The sequence below is a fragment of the Actinia tenebrosa genome, unplaced genomic scaffold (genome assembly GCF_029948245.1).
Source record: "Actinia tenebrosa isolate PJP-AT-01 unplaced genomic scaffold, QUT_ActTen_1.0 PGA_scaffold11__36_contigs__length_13525064, whole genome shotgun sequence".
In the NCBI taxonomy this organism is placed as follows: Eukaryota; Metazoa; Cnidaria; class Anthozoa; order Actiniaria; family Actiniidae; genus Actinia; species Actinia tenebrosa.
In genome coordinates, this window is record NW_028292571.1 from 3,604,588 (window position 1) to 3,618,236 (window position 13,649).

The following is a 13,649-nucleotide window of genomic DNA, read 5'->3' on the forward strand; positions in this document are numbered from 1 at the left end:
AGAATTATTCTGGTTGTTTCTGTGACAATTCCCTTATTTCTTTTTTCCCAATTACTTGAGCTGAAAAAATGTTTCTTGGAACTTGGCTGGTTTGATTGCAACAGCTGGATTCACATAATTAATGACTACAATCATTCTGGTAGGCAAATTCGCCTCAAGTGGCACCTACTGGACCTGAGAATATAGCCAGAAAATCGGGTCTTTCCTTTGGTCTATAGAAACCTTCTCTCGGCACATGGAAAAATAAATACCTAACAACAACTGGCCCAGGTTTCAAACGAATCGATCGATTTTAAATGCCTGGTAAACATTCGAAATGCATGCACTTTCTTCCGATGATCCGGTCAGACCAGAGCTACGCCAAGCGCTGCCCAGCGTTAATATTTGAACTTCCGCCAAGACAACGGAAGAAAAATGCAACCAATCAGCAAGCATTCAGCTGATGACTGGACGTGGGTTTTCACCTTGGAATCGGTGTTTTGACGGAGACACCCACAGTGTCGTAGCAAGATCAAAAATATTGTGAGGTTTTTTTAGGGTATTTTTTATTTTTTATTTTTTTTATTGGAGGGGGGGGGGGGCTTCCCCGTAGCCCCTCCCCTTGCTACGGCCCTGTCATCAGCTGAATCATCATTTAAACAATGGTTGCAGTTTTCGATATTCGCATTCTATACAGCTGAGTTGATCGCTTTCCCTGAAAAGGATTATGGGTCAACTATTTTTGGTTAGCATTTTCCAAGTAAAGACGGATAGTACGAAGAAGTTCTCTCTTGTAAATATGAATTAAATTCTTCCATAAGTTCAAATAGTCTTTATGATCAATTTAAAGAAGGAAGAACACGTGTTTCTTAGGTTTTCTTGGTATAATTTTGACAAGATGCTAATCAAAATATAACGTCGCATCCTCTATCCTGATTGATTGAGTTTGTCCCGCAGGTCAATTCAGTCGGGTACTGTAGGGTTCGCATGAAGAAGCCAGGGGTTTCCCGAACGATTAAACAAGAAAATGAAAGCCAACACTGTGAATCAGACAGCAATTTTAGAATATGACAGAAGGCAGTCTTCTCATTAAGATTATAAAAGCGAACCTTAGAACGACAAAGGTTCATAACAGCTCTGATGCTTCAGGAAACACAGTGGAAAATCGCACACTAACTGAAGCCTCTTCCAAATGGAAATTCTATTTACAGCTGTTGCTGGTACATGGGCGTTCTATAATGCTTATAGAAACATTCGACATTTTCCTCCTCGTCTTTTTTATAATCCTGTGTTACGTACTCTTTCTACTTTTGTCCTAAACGAACCAACATCTACTTGGTCTAAACAAGAAGAATGCGAAGCGGCAGCGGCAGTGTTTTCTGTCATCGCTGGTGTAAAGTTTGTCAGCGAAAAGGATGTTCAAAAGCAGCTTGAGCTGGGCAAGAAGGTGACACCAGTCGAGATCAAGGATGTCTTCTATGGTCGACTCAGCTCTTCCCAGAACCAAGTTCACGACCAACAACAGCAACTTTACTACGTTCCGGATTCCGCTTACGATCCACAGTACGACTATGACTTTACTGACTACAAGGGAGATGACACTAACTGTACCAGAGGAGACTATCCTTACAAGAGACCAGCTGGTTGGAACAGAAAGGCTGTGAAAGTGATTGGCAAGTATGAAGATGATGTTTGGTTGGGACAGCAAGGCTGGAGGGATGAATCTTCCCCAGGAGAATGGCCAGTATCCTACTATGGGACCAAGATAGAGAACGTCCCCAGTATTGTGGCCGGTGGATACGACACCAATAAGTGTGTGCGTAAAGCGTATGGTCCTGGTATCTACTCCACACCAGACATCAATGTAGCCGAAGGTTATGCTACAAACTTCAACTACAAAGGAGTCATTAGCATACGACAAGGATGAACTTTTATCACTTCAAAACGCATTATTCAGACTGAAAAAAAATTGGGTCATTGCGCAGCTCATTAGTGTAGAATCAAAATCTCGAGAATATTCTCAAATGTGTCATAGGCACTTTAAGAACACGTACCATCAGTAATTCTCAGTACTGAGGCATCCTCAGGCTAATATAAGGACTTCCATTTGATCTCTTTTTGACAGCTCATCAAAAACCAGCTAATCATCGCGCAGAAAAATATCTGATCAAGCACTCAATCCAATCGAATTAGTGTCATGCTAAAAAATAACATAGCGGCCGTAATCAGAGAATATAGCTCTGAATCTTTGCTTTCCTAGCTACGTTATGGACTAGCAATGCATTTACAATTTTACGTATACTTATAACAACTACTCATGGGTCAAATGCATGTTGCATCAATTCTTTGATGAAATTATCTTGGAATGATAGCTCTTTGTTCGCAGATAAACAACTGAAACTAGGACTGCCTGATCAAATACAACCATTCTTTGCTTGCGTTATCCTAGATCACCAAGGGGTTCAATGAATCTATATTATATCGAACGAAACAAGAAGAGCACAGTATTATAACCTTTTTAGTAGCTTTTCAAGTGCTACTTGTTATCCACTACATCAGCAAGTGTCAAACGTCAGGCTTCGCTCACTCGGGACCAATATATTATATACCAGCTTCATATTCATGCATACATGACAACCATTTATAGTTTCAACATTTAACACTAATAGAATTCTACCACACAACAGGATTTTGACAAGTGCAGTGCTCCGGTCAGGATGTGACGCAAGCAATACTCCAGGCAAATGGATTCTATTTGCTAAAACTCTTGTTCGAGTAAATTCCATCGCCGGGTACTTGGCGTATATATTTTTGAGGCAGAACTTAATTAGCACGCTCCCCCGATCCAATCGGCATAAATAGAGTAGGTTTGAAAACTTATATGCGCTGCTTTAGAAAGGAAAAAAAAATCCTTTCAAGCATTGTTGTTTGGTTTTCATTTTTTGCTGTTCCTTCTCTTTTTATCTTACAAAAAGTAAGGTTAGCACGTGCTACCTACATCTGGTGGCCCGTATCTCCTGGCCCCACATCTGATGGCCCGAAGCATGCTATGATTACGAAACGTGGTACGATGAGTGAGATTTGTGTTGTCAATCATCAGACCACGTGATATGGCATGACGTCACATATCACGTGACTTTCGAACCAAACATTTTCGCCGATTTTTTGCGAACACTCATTACAATGAATGCTATGGTAACGAAACTTGTTAAATTGGGTGACACTCGTGTTGTCAGTCATCTGACCACGTGACATGACGCGACGTCACATATCATGTGGGTTAACAATCAAGCATTATCGGCAATTTTTGCCAGTAGTTTTGACTTACGAACAATTGCATGTTATCATTTCATCAAATGAAATAATACTTATTTTAACGAAATTCGCTTCCACATGATACCTCTGGTGGCCCCATCGTACCCACCTCTAATGGACCAGCATCTTGTGGCCCCATGCACACGCATCTGGTGGCCCCTTGGCCATGACGCCTTAACGAGGCATGCCATGGTAACGAAACTTGGTAGCATTGGTGAGACTTTTATTGTCAATCATCTGACATCGCGACATGGTGTGACGTCACATATCACGTGACTTACGAACCAAACATTTTCGCCGATTTTTGCGAATTTTTATTACAATGAATGCTATGGTAACAAAACTTGTTGCATTGGGTGAAACTTGTGTTGCCAGTTATCTGACCACGTGTTATGGCATGTCACTTACCACGTGACGTAGAAGAACAACACTATAGTGACAGTCATAACGAGAGTAAATACATTTATGTCTGAAGTTAATTCGATAATAAAAGCTGAAAAATATATTAGCATGTGTAACCACAAAAATACTAAATTCAGTTTGTTTAGTGCTTATTCTTGGAAAAGGATACTCTTAAATATGGTCATTTGAAAAAAGGATACTCTTAAATATGGTCATTTGAAAAAAGGATACTCTTAAATATGGTCATTTGAAAAAAGGATACCCTTAAATACGGTCATTTGAAAAAAGGTTACTCTTAAATATGGTCAAGCATACACTTAAATACGGTCATTTGAAAAAAGGTTACTCTTAAATATGGTCAAGGATACCCTTAAATACGGTCATTTGAAAAAAGGATACTCTTAAATATGGATGTAAACTCCATGGTAGAAAAATAACCAACATATGGCTTGATTTGGGAATGGATAAAAAGGCCATTCCAATGGCGCAAAGTCACATTCTGGTTTCTAATAGTAAATGAGAACAATAATTTAAAGTAAAGGGATTGGGCTTCCTGTGGTATCTTGGTTCAAGGTAGGTCAACTCGCCTACGTCCTTACACGCCTATGCCAACTCGCATACGTATAAAATCATCGATTGTGCATTTGAATAAATATAACTGGCATAACAACAATTGCGATTAGAATTTAGGTAATTTTATGAATCATTATGCACCTGGATTGCAAGTATACCACACTAATACTATGTCATATTATACACCTGGACTACAAGTATACCACACTAATACCATGTCATATTATACACCTGGACTACAAGTATACCACACTAATACCATGTCATATTATACACCTGGACTGCAAGTACACCACACTAATACCATGTCATATTATACACCTGGACTACAAGTATACCACACTAATACCATGTCATATTATACACCTGGACTGCAAGTATACCACACTAATACCATGTCATATTTTACACCTGGACTGCAAGTATACCACACTAATACCATGTCATATTATACACCTGGACTGCAAGTATACCACACTAATACCATGTCATATTATACACCTGGACTACAAGTATACCACATTAATACAATGTCATATTATACACCTGGACTGCAAGTATACCGCACTAATACCATGTCATATTATACATCTGGACTACAAGTATACCACACTAATACCATGTCATACTATACACCTGGACTGCATGTATACCGCACTAATACCATGTCATATTATACACCTGGACTGCAAGTATAACACTCTAATACTATGTTATATTATACACCTGGACTTCACGTTTTCCACATAATACTAATATATTTTTATTTATCTACTTGTCTATTAGATTTTTTTGTTTTGTTTGGTGTGTTCCATTCATTTATTCATTCACTGCTCATCAATGAATGAATCATTGAATGACTGATTAACTGCATGAACGGATGGATGAAAGATGGATATATACCGGCAATGAATGAATAAAAACACCACGTTACATTACATTGTACACTCAATTGAAGAAGCGTTGTCCGGTTCAGAAACATAGAACATAGAAGCTGAGACCGAAATGGCACATGGGAAGTACGTTAATTAGATGCATGCGGTGACCGGCGACCAGTGGCATCATCCACCGTTTCTAACACGCGTTTGGTATTCTAAATCGACTGCATGGATGGCGTAAATGAATAAGTTATAATATAATTATGTCATTTCCCATGTGCCATTCCGGTCTCAGGTTTTATGATCGTACTATGTTTCTGAACCCGACAACGATTCTTCAATTGAGTGTATACATATATAAATTAATTGATTGTCATGATTAATGTGCAACTGAATAAAAGAATATACCTGTTCGTTTGGTGCAGGATCTTGATATTTTTTCTTGTCATATGCATGTTTGTCTTTACCCTGATGACAGGCATATCTCTTCTCACCGACGTAATGGAATGCCATCAACATTGGCGCTCTTGCCGTTTGTCTTCGCATTTTCAAAGTAAATTCGGCCAACTTTCAATAGTTCCTTACATCTACAATTAAGTATAATAATACAGTATACAGTACATGTTTAATGAAAGCTTGTCGTTTTATGCTAATCCACACAAACTGATGTGACATATATTATATATATTGACCGATTGATTCCAAAGAGCTTGTATTTCTTTACCACAACAAATTTGATTTTGTTTCTTCTTGAAAATCATTGCTTGTTTGACTGAATCATGTGATGATAAAAATCCCTTGATGAAATAATAACATGCAAAAGTCAAAACTACTGGCAAAAATCGGCGAAAATATTTGGTTGTTAACCCACGAGATATGTGACGTCACGTCATATCACGTGGTCAGATCACTCACATCACAAGGCTCACCCAAAGTAAGAAGTTTCGTTACCATAGCATTTATTGTTATAACTATTGGCGAAAATCGGCGACGTTTTGTTCGTAATTCACGTGATATATGACGTCATGCCATATCACGTGGTCAGATGACTGACAACACAAGTCTTACTCATCGTACCAAGTTTCGTTACCATAGCATGATTCGTTCCCGAGTTATGGTCGAGGGGCCACCAGATGCGTGTGGGGCCAGGAGATGCGGGCCAACAGATGTAGGTGGCACGTGCTAATCCCTTCTCGCTGAAAATGGACAGTGTTGTCCGAAACCTTTAGTGAGGCAATACTCTACTCGTTTGAAAGAGCATTGCACAATCTTTGATAGAGTGCAAACAATATATCCGTGAAATATTAGTAATACCAACTTACACTATTTTATGCTAATTCTATTATTTCCTATTGTTTAATTAGCACCATTTTAAACAATTTAGTAATTAGTGTTTCACTTATATATTGTTTGCGCTCTATTCAAATCAATTTAGCCTATATTATCCAAGCGCGAATCCTATTCATAGTCACTTTGAATATGTAAATTATGTCCCAGAGGAATTGTTAATATGTATTCTCACGGACTTTATACTCATACAAAAGGGAAAAGATGCCATGAATTAATCACTCTCACTAAACCACCGACGAAGAAGTGTACGTTTTTTGACCCACCCACCCTCCCACGAGCAAGCCGGGTTGATCCACATTCTGTCCCATTTATTGCTCTCCGGTCAGGATTTGTTCCAGGCCAGAGCTGCCTTTGCATACCTTAATATTAACAATAGATGGGGCAGAATATTATACTATACTATGACCACTGCATTACCACTGCGGGGTCTACCAACTACTGCAGCAAAAACATTTAGAGAAAAAATATTCAAAATAATATAAATGAGACTGCAATACTTGTGTAGTTTAAGGATTTCCAACATCAGTAATTTGTTTTCAATAGTTCATTATTTTTACATTATTTTTCATTTTTATGGGCCGATAAAATATTAAAATGTTTACTACAGAATTCGAAAAAGGACTCTTAAAAATAGGAACAATTATAAACCACCTACAGTGAACATCATCCAACATAGCGGCCACTTTTATTCCCTTAGGAACGATTACAAAACACCTATAGTGAACATCATCCAACATAGCTACCCCTTTTATTCCCTTAGGAATGATCAGAAACCACAGGTAAAAGAGCTGTCAATTCATATGAATGTCAATATTAATAGCTATGTCTATGTCTTCAAAGGGAATAAAATTCCTTGCCCTTAAGCCTATTGTGTCTGGCAAGACTTTCCGACTGATTAGAACAGTGGTACAATGAGTTTGGTTAATAAAACTGCGTATACCACCATTTTATTCAATGGTTGCTAATAAACACTGTGCACCCAAATTCACCACAAAATAAATTCGCTTTGAATTCGCGTACATTTTCTGGGCTAAAATACATTTTTGGGCAAACATTTGACAGTTAAAATGGCGACCGTCCATTATCAACAACTTTTCTAGACCCGCAGTCTGCGTGTGTGATAAATGGTTTATGTGGTTTCCCAAAGCGTTTTAAAAATGCTTTATTTCTCCGCGGTGCCTTCATCAGCTCATGTAAAAAATGCGACAATGAGCTCTGATGTTTTCTAGAGAAAACAATACTATTAAATATTAATCATTTTCAGACTAATGGTATTGTCATCGTCATAAAAAGCGCAACCACTAAACACTACAAGGACACCCTAACCTCATTGCGTTTGGCTTATCACTGACATCACGCCTCAGCAAATTTAGGAAATCTAAAAACAGACACTGATCAAAACTGATGAAATTTTGAAATGTGAAAATATTAGTAGATATATGTAGGATAACTTTACAATTCGACTGCATCTTTGGATTCTTTGTTCGCTTCCCATAAATTTTATTTTCGTGTTTTGAAATCTTTTTTCCCCCTTGATCCTTCATATTTGATACACACATTAAATCCATCAATTGATAAAATATATAATGCATAAAAAGAAGCTGGAAGATGATGAATGGATTTTTTAAAACTTTGGTTTAATCGACGCAAACTTTTGATTGGAGAAGGATATAAAATATGGTCTGCAAGCTTTAGACATTTTTATGATTCAAATATGAATGAATAGTTCAGACTATTATGTTGCAATAGTTTTTAAAATCAATATCTGGGATTTTTGTAGACGTGTTCAGAAGCAACGAGATACAAACTTTTAATAAATAATAAATATGAGGTACTGTCGCAGACTTAACAAGAAAACAGTCTTACGTAGTATTTTAACGAGGTATTTTAGTATTGGTCACAAAGATTTCAACAAGTCACTCGACCAGTATACCACAGGTATACCACGATGAGAATGCGGTGGAATCCACACCATCAACGAGAATAAAGATGCTAACAGATGGTACTGTAAAAAAGAGTATAAAAAGAGAAGTGGACGTGACTCAAGGTATATCTCAAGCCAGCAAGTCCATTGAGCAACCCTGATTTGAAAACAACCGTCGAAAATGGCCTCAGCACGTCTTTTCGTTCTCCTCATCATCGGCACTGTCTTGCTCTGCCAGGTTTCAGGGTTCTTGGAGGAGATGCTTGCCGAACATGAATGTAAGTACTACACATATTTATCCATTAAGACGATAGAGCTGTCTTGGTACGAGTGGGAAAACATACGATACTGACTTACAACAAGTACACGGTACGCTATGCCGTAACTTTGAAATGGCTTCCCATTGTCTTTCAGTAATCCAACCAATCATAACGCGTGGTAATGACTTGAGTAAGATACGATACGGCTACAGTACGGCTACGAATTTGCCGTGTACTTTCCTACTTATAAAAAAAAAACGATCTAGTCTCTATGAGAATTTACCTTGACGCCCACGTAATGAAAGTCGCTTCAGTTTTGCTCATTCGATACGAATTTTACTATACTTATATGTTCTTAACATAGATATTTAGTTAAGAGGCCTCTTTGCTCATATTTCTTCGATGGCACTATTAATTTTAAAGCAATTTTGATTAAAGTGCAATTGGAAAAAACGAAAAAACGTCTGCGCATGCTCTTAAATAAGTCCGTATGCATTTCAAGCTTGATGCTTGACACTGAGTGGAAATACAAAATACCAAAGGCAATTCTCGAAATCAGAGGATTCTTTCTTATTGTTTTCCTTGATGCAAAATTTTTGGTCTCACAAAAGTAAAATTGCAATGCTTTTTGACCGTTTGGAGAGAACGAGCATTTGGTTTATTTATCGCTAAACTACACTCTTCAATGAGCCACTTTCAAGGAACAAAAGAAATCCCACTTTTTCTCGATTAAATTTCTTGTATTTCTTTTGTAGTTCCGTGTTAGTCTTGCATCAAAGATCATTTTGTGAAGGGTTCATTCTTGGGACTGAACATGCTGAAAGGCACGCATGCGCACACGTTTTTCTCCATCGAAAGTTAGAGTTCTCCCGCCGATCTGATTTATAATTTCCCGTATGTCAAGCAAAGGTTTAATTTAATTTTTCTTTCATTTACAGTGCCGGCAGAATACAAGAGAGGTAAGATATTCACTAAACGATCCGCCATCTTGAATCTTTATTCCTTTCGTCTTGAGAATTTCTATAGGTTTCAAGCATTCGATAAAAGTCTTTGAATTTCATTATCTGCTTAAAACGGCGATCAAACAATGACCACCATATTCTGTAGCCAAAATGAATACTACTGAAAAGTTGTGATTCAGCTGATGAGCATTCTGTACGAGACAGGAAATGATGTCAGGCAAAGATCAGTGCGCCTGACCAACGTACTAATCCAAAAAGTCTCGGGTTAGATCCCGTGGGAACGGACAGAATACCGTCGAACATACCACGGCTTGCCTGCATCTCGATTGGCCGTATTCACTAAACAACCTAAAGAAACATGCCTAGTTATTATTACTTACGTTTGAGACTTTAAATCACTCATCGTTAATGCCTGAAGTCAGACTTCCTGCTCAGTCAACTGAGGCCAACCAGTACTAAGAAAAATCCGATTCGTTCAACAAGAAATCGTGGAACCACCAACTTCCTTGTCTAAATCTATCCCGTGTCCTATACAAAGTCTTTGTGCTAAAAACATTTGTTCCCTATTTAATGGTAGGATGTCACAACGCCTACAGCTCCTCAATCTGTGGAAAGGTAAATGAAAATATTGCTAAAATGTTAAAATATTATCGATGGATAATCAAGCAAAGTGCTCTACAGCATGCAGCACCTTTCTATGCAACAGTGCCTAGTATGGGTTCTATACTAGTGGTTATGACTGCGTAGTACTAAAACGCGTTCGTCTTTTAACCACTGTGAGTCCTACGAGTCGTGTCACTGGTTCAATTCCCGTGAACACCGCATACATATAGAGTTTGTCTGATGTGTTGTTCTCTGCCTTGCCACAAAGGTTTTTCTCCTGGTTCTCCGGTTTGATTGATTGATTGAGCTTTATTACCATAATTTTTCAAAGTTTATTTACAAGATAATATTGAAACAGGTATTGGTTTTCCTCCCTTCACAAAACCATCAGAGCTGTGTTCTTAGAATATTGAATGTAGTAATATACCGTGCTGCATTCTTCCCCTCCCCTTTCTATCCCACAAACAAAATCAGACAAAATTAGTATATGTAATAGGACTTAATGCTGTCCAATTAAAAAATAATTGGACGAGAGGAAAATTCCGAGGACTGACAAAATTGGATGAGGCCGTAGGCCGAGTCCAATTTGGCAGTCAGAGGGATTTTTCGAGTCTAATTATTTCTTGATTGGGGAGCATGAAATCCCATTACCTATTAATCATAAATTGCACCTAATTAATCCCACATCAACAAGACCTGTCCAATTAAGAAAATAATTGGACAGTAACCTATATGGGATTAATGAGAAGCTGTATAATTAAAAATGTAATTCTCGCAAAAGCACCCCGTCTCCGCCGTCCCTGATAAATCACACGTTATTTGCAGGTCATCACGGCTGAACACTGTATGAGGAAAGCCTCTTCTCGCATGGGATCTTTTGCCCGATCCAAGTGCAAGGCTCTCTGTGGAATTTGCTAAGCCAAAAGGTAATTCAAAATATAAACCTTTCCAGAGTTAATGCTGTCCATGTGAGTCTGCACTCAGACAACCGCAGCGGTTTCATTCCCTTTCATGTAACATCAGATGTGAGCAGAATATAAAAAACATTCAAAAAATAGTTGAAAACCTATCTTTTTTGAACATCTAGTATTTCTACTTCATCCATTTAGCTAGTCAATTTTCACATCATTTTGTTTTGCGAATTATCTATTTAACATAGAATATTGTATACGATGCTTTATATAGATAATAAAGTTATTATTATTATTATTGTGCACTATGGAACCAGCGGTATCATTCATTTTCATGTGAGCCTGCCCTAAGAAAACAGCGATATCATTCAATTTTATGTGAGCCTGCCCTAAGAAAACAGCGGTATCATTCAATTTTATGTGAGCCTGCACTAAGAAAACAGCGGTATCATTCAATTCTATGTGAGCCTGCACTAAGAAAACAGCGGTATCATTCAATTTTATGTGAGCCTCCACTAAGAAAACAGCGGTATCATTCAATTTTATGTGAGCCTGCACTAAGAAAACAGCGGTATCATTCAATTTTATGTGAGCCTGCCCTAAGAAAACAGCGGTATCATTCCATTTTTTTGTGAGCCTGCAATAAGGAAACAGCGCTCTCATTCACTTTCATTCCTAAATAATCGCGATGAATTTTGTACCACTTTTAAATGAGATCAAGGCTGTCAACTCTCCCGGATAAACCGGGAGTCTCCAGATTTTGGACCGTATCTCCCGGTCTCCAGATTAGAGTCTCAAATCTCCCGGATAATCCCCGAAGCTCACCATTTCTTGTGAGACTCGACTTTCACAGTGTTATTTTACATCGCTAACAAAATCAAAACATTCCTGATAAACTGTTCTTGCATGCAGGCCATTGTAATATAAGCAATAATCTGATTGATCAGAAATAAACCAATCACATCAAATGTTACAAAGTGAATGACGTTTTTTCATGTCCCTTCCCTATCAATTCTCCAGATTTGAATATCTTGGGGGTTGACAGCCCTGTGAGATAGTATTATATTGTTTCATTGATATTTTCAATACTTATTTACGATTTTTTGTTTCTTACTAGGCTTAATGTATGTGATCGTACCGTCAACGAACCCACTGGATCTGAATATGCTGATTAGATAATTATTGATTTAGACAAGAGACGAAGAAAATGAACTAAATGAAATAAAAAGCATTAAAATAATGTTTATATGTTGTGTTTGATTTTTAAGCTGAATTCCCTAATATATATATTGACCTGTAGAAGGTTTGCAGTTATTGCTAATGTGTACTGGCAGCCATTTTGAAAGGCAAATTGTATCGTATCCGATGTGACAGCCCTCGACATGCTTTAGAAGATGGTTGCTTTTTAATGCATTTACTCTCTTGGGTGGACGGTGTAAAGCCTAACAGGTTTTGCAACCCATAATAAGGCTTCCGATAGATCGAGTTAAAGTTTAGAAGTCGATTTTTGTGGAGGGAGGAAAAACCGGAGAACCCAGATGAAAACCCTCGAAGCACAGGAGAGAAACGAGAAGCAACTCTACTCCCAAACTCCGTGCCTGTGCATTGATGTAAAAACAATGATAAGACTTTTTTTAACACCTTGAACAGTTATTCACATGTCTCTATCATTGCAAGCTCAACGTTCGCCTCGCTACAGTTTTCCCAATCGAGTCAAAACATTCAACTTTATGACTGTTTCCCTTGTGTTTATGTAAGACTCGTAGCAAAACCTGGTATTTATGCTTTTTTGTTAGTTCGCCAACACTCAACCTTATCCGTGACGTTTGCTCCACAAACACTACCACTACATTCATTACTCAACTCACATTTTGTTTTTTAGAGGAAAACCGGAGAATCCAGAGAAAACCTTCGTGGGGGGGAGGGGGGGACAACAACACATTAAACAAACTCAATTTCAAAAACCGCTGTCATCGTTGCCAAAGGCGATAGGCGATAGGCAACAGGCGAAAAGCGACTGGAGATAGCTTATTCCAAGATCCAAGAATAGCTGGAATGACTTCTGCTTTTTGTATTTGTCAAGAGCGTGGATTTTGGTGTTAATGTTGTTAATTTAATGTTCTTTGCATTCAACGAAACCATCTCCATATCGGAATGACCTATCGTCTATCGCCTTTCACTGTTTGGGAATGACAACGTTCTGTTGAGAATTGAATCTGAGACGCACGGCTTAAACTACACAACAGTCAGAAGGCAGTGCCATGGAAATAGATACCCACCCCACCAAACTTCACGTACATTAGACAGCAATTCTTGGCTTTCACGTGACGTCACTGACCTATTTCGACCTATCCAAAAATGGGCGTCCGCCATCTTTGTGCTCCTCCGAGTGTGAAATGTTGTGATAATAGTAGGCCATTTTTATAGTGTTTAGAGTTTTAGCTCGCTTCAGAGCCAAATGACGTCTCAAAACTTTGGAAAATGGCTGTGCC

General features: G+C 38.2%; 2 protein-coding genes across 2 annotated transcripts; both read left to right on the top strand.

Annotated features, from left to right (window-relative positions):
* The first annotated feature begins 846 nt into the window (after nucleotides 1-846).
* Nucleotides 847-2,379, top strand: LOC116289052 (uncharacterized). Its single transcript, XM_031695940.1, has one exon. It carries the CDS (start codon nucleotides 1,172-1,174, stop codon nucleotides 1,904-1,906), a length of 735 nt encoding a protein of 244 aa, XP_031551800.1. The 5' UTR covers nucleotides 847-1,171; the 3' UTR covers nucleotides 1,907-2,379.
* Nucleotides 2,380-8,532: 6,153 nt separating this feature from the next.
* Nucleotides 8,533-12,397, top strand: LOC116289063 (U-actitoxin-Avd8d). The gene is made up of 5 exons (XM_031695954.2): nucleotides 8,533-8,699; nucleotides 9,620-9,640; nucleotides 10,221-10,258; nucleotides 11,072-11,172; nucleotides 12,275-12,397. Exons 1-4 carry the CDS (start codon nucleotides 8,603-8,605, stop codon nucleotides 11,162-11,164), a joined length of 249 nt encoding a protein of 82 aa, XP_031551814.1. The 5' UTR covers nucleotides 8,533-8,602; the 3' UTR covers nucleotides 11,165-11,172; nucleotides 12,275-12,397.
* Nucleotides 12,398-13,649: the final 1,252 nt, after the last annotated feature.

What these genes read in the sequence shown, in the direction of transcription:
- LOC116289063 (XM_031695954.2), top strand. Translation starts at nt 8,603, where the DNA reads ATGGCCTCAGCACGTCTTTTCGTTCTCCTCATCATCGGCACTGTCTTG. An exon ending in GATGCTTGCCGAACATGAAT is followed by an intron (nt 8,700 to 9,619) that starts GTAAGTACTACA and finishes TTTCATTTACAG; the next exon opens with TGCCGGCAGAATACAAGAGA. An exon ending in GCTCCTCAATCTGTGGAAAG is followed by an intron (nt 10,259 to 11,071) that starts GTAAATGAAAAT and finishes CGTTATTTGCAG; the next exon opens with GTCATCACGGCTGAACACTG.
- LOC116289052 (XM_031695940.1), top strand. Translation starts at nt 1,172, where the DNA reads ATGGAAATTCTATTTACAGCTGTTGCTGGTACATGGGCGTTCTATAAT.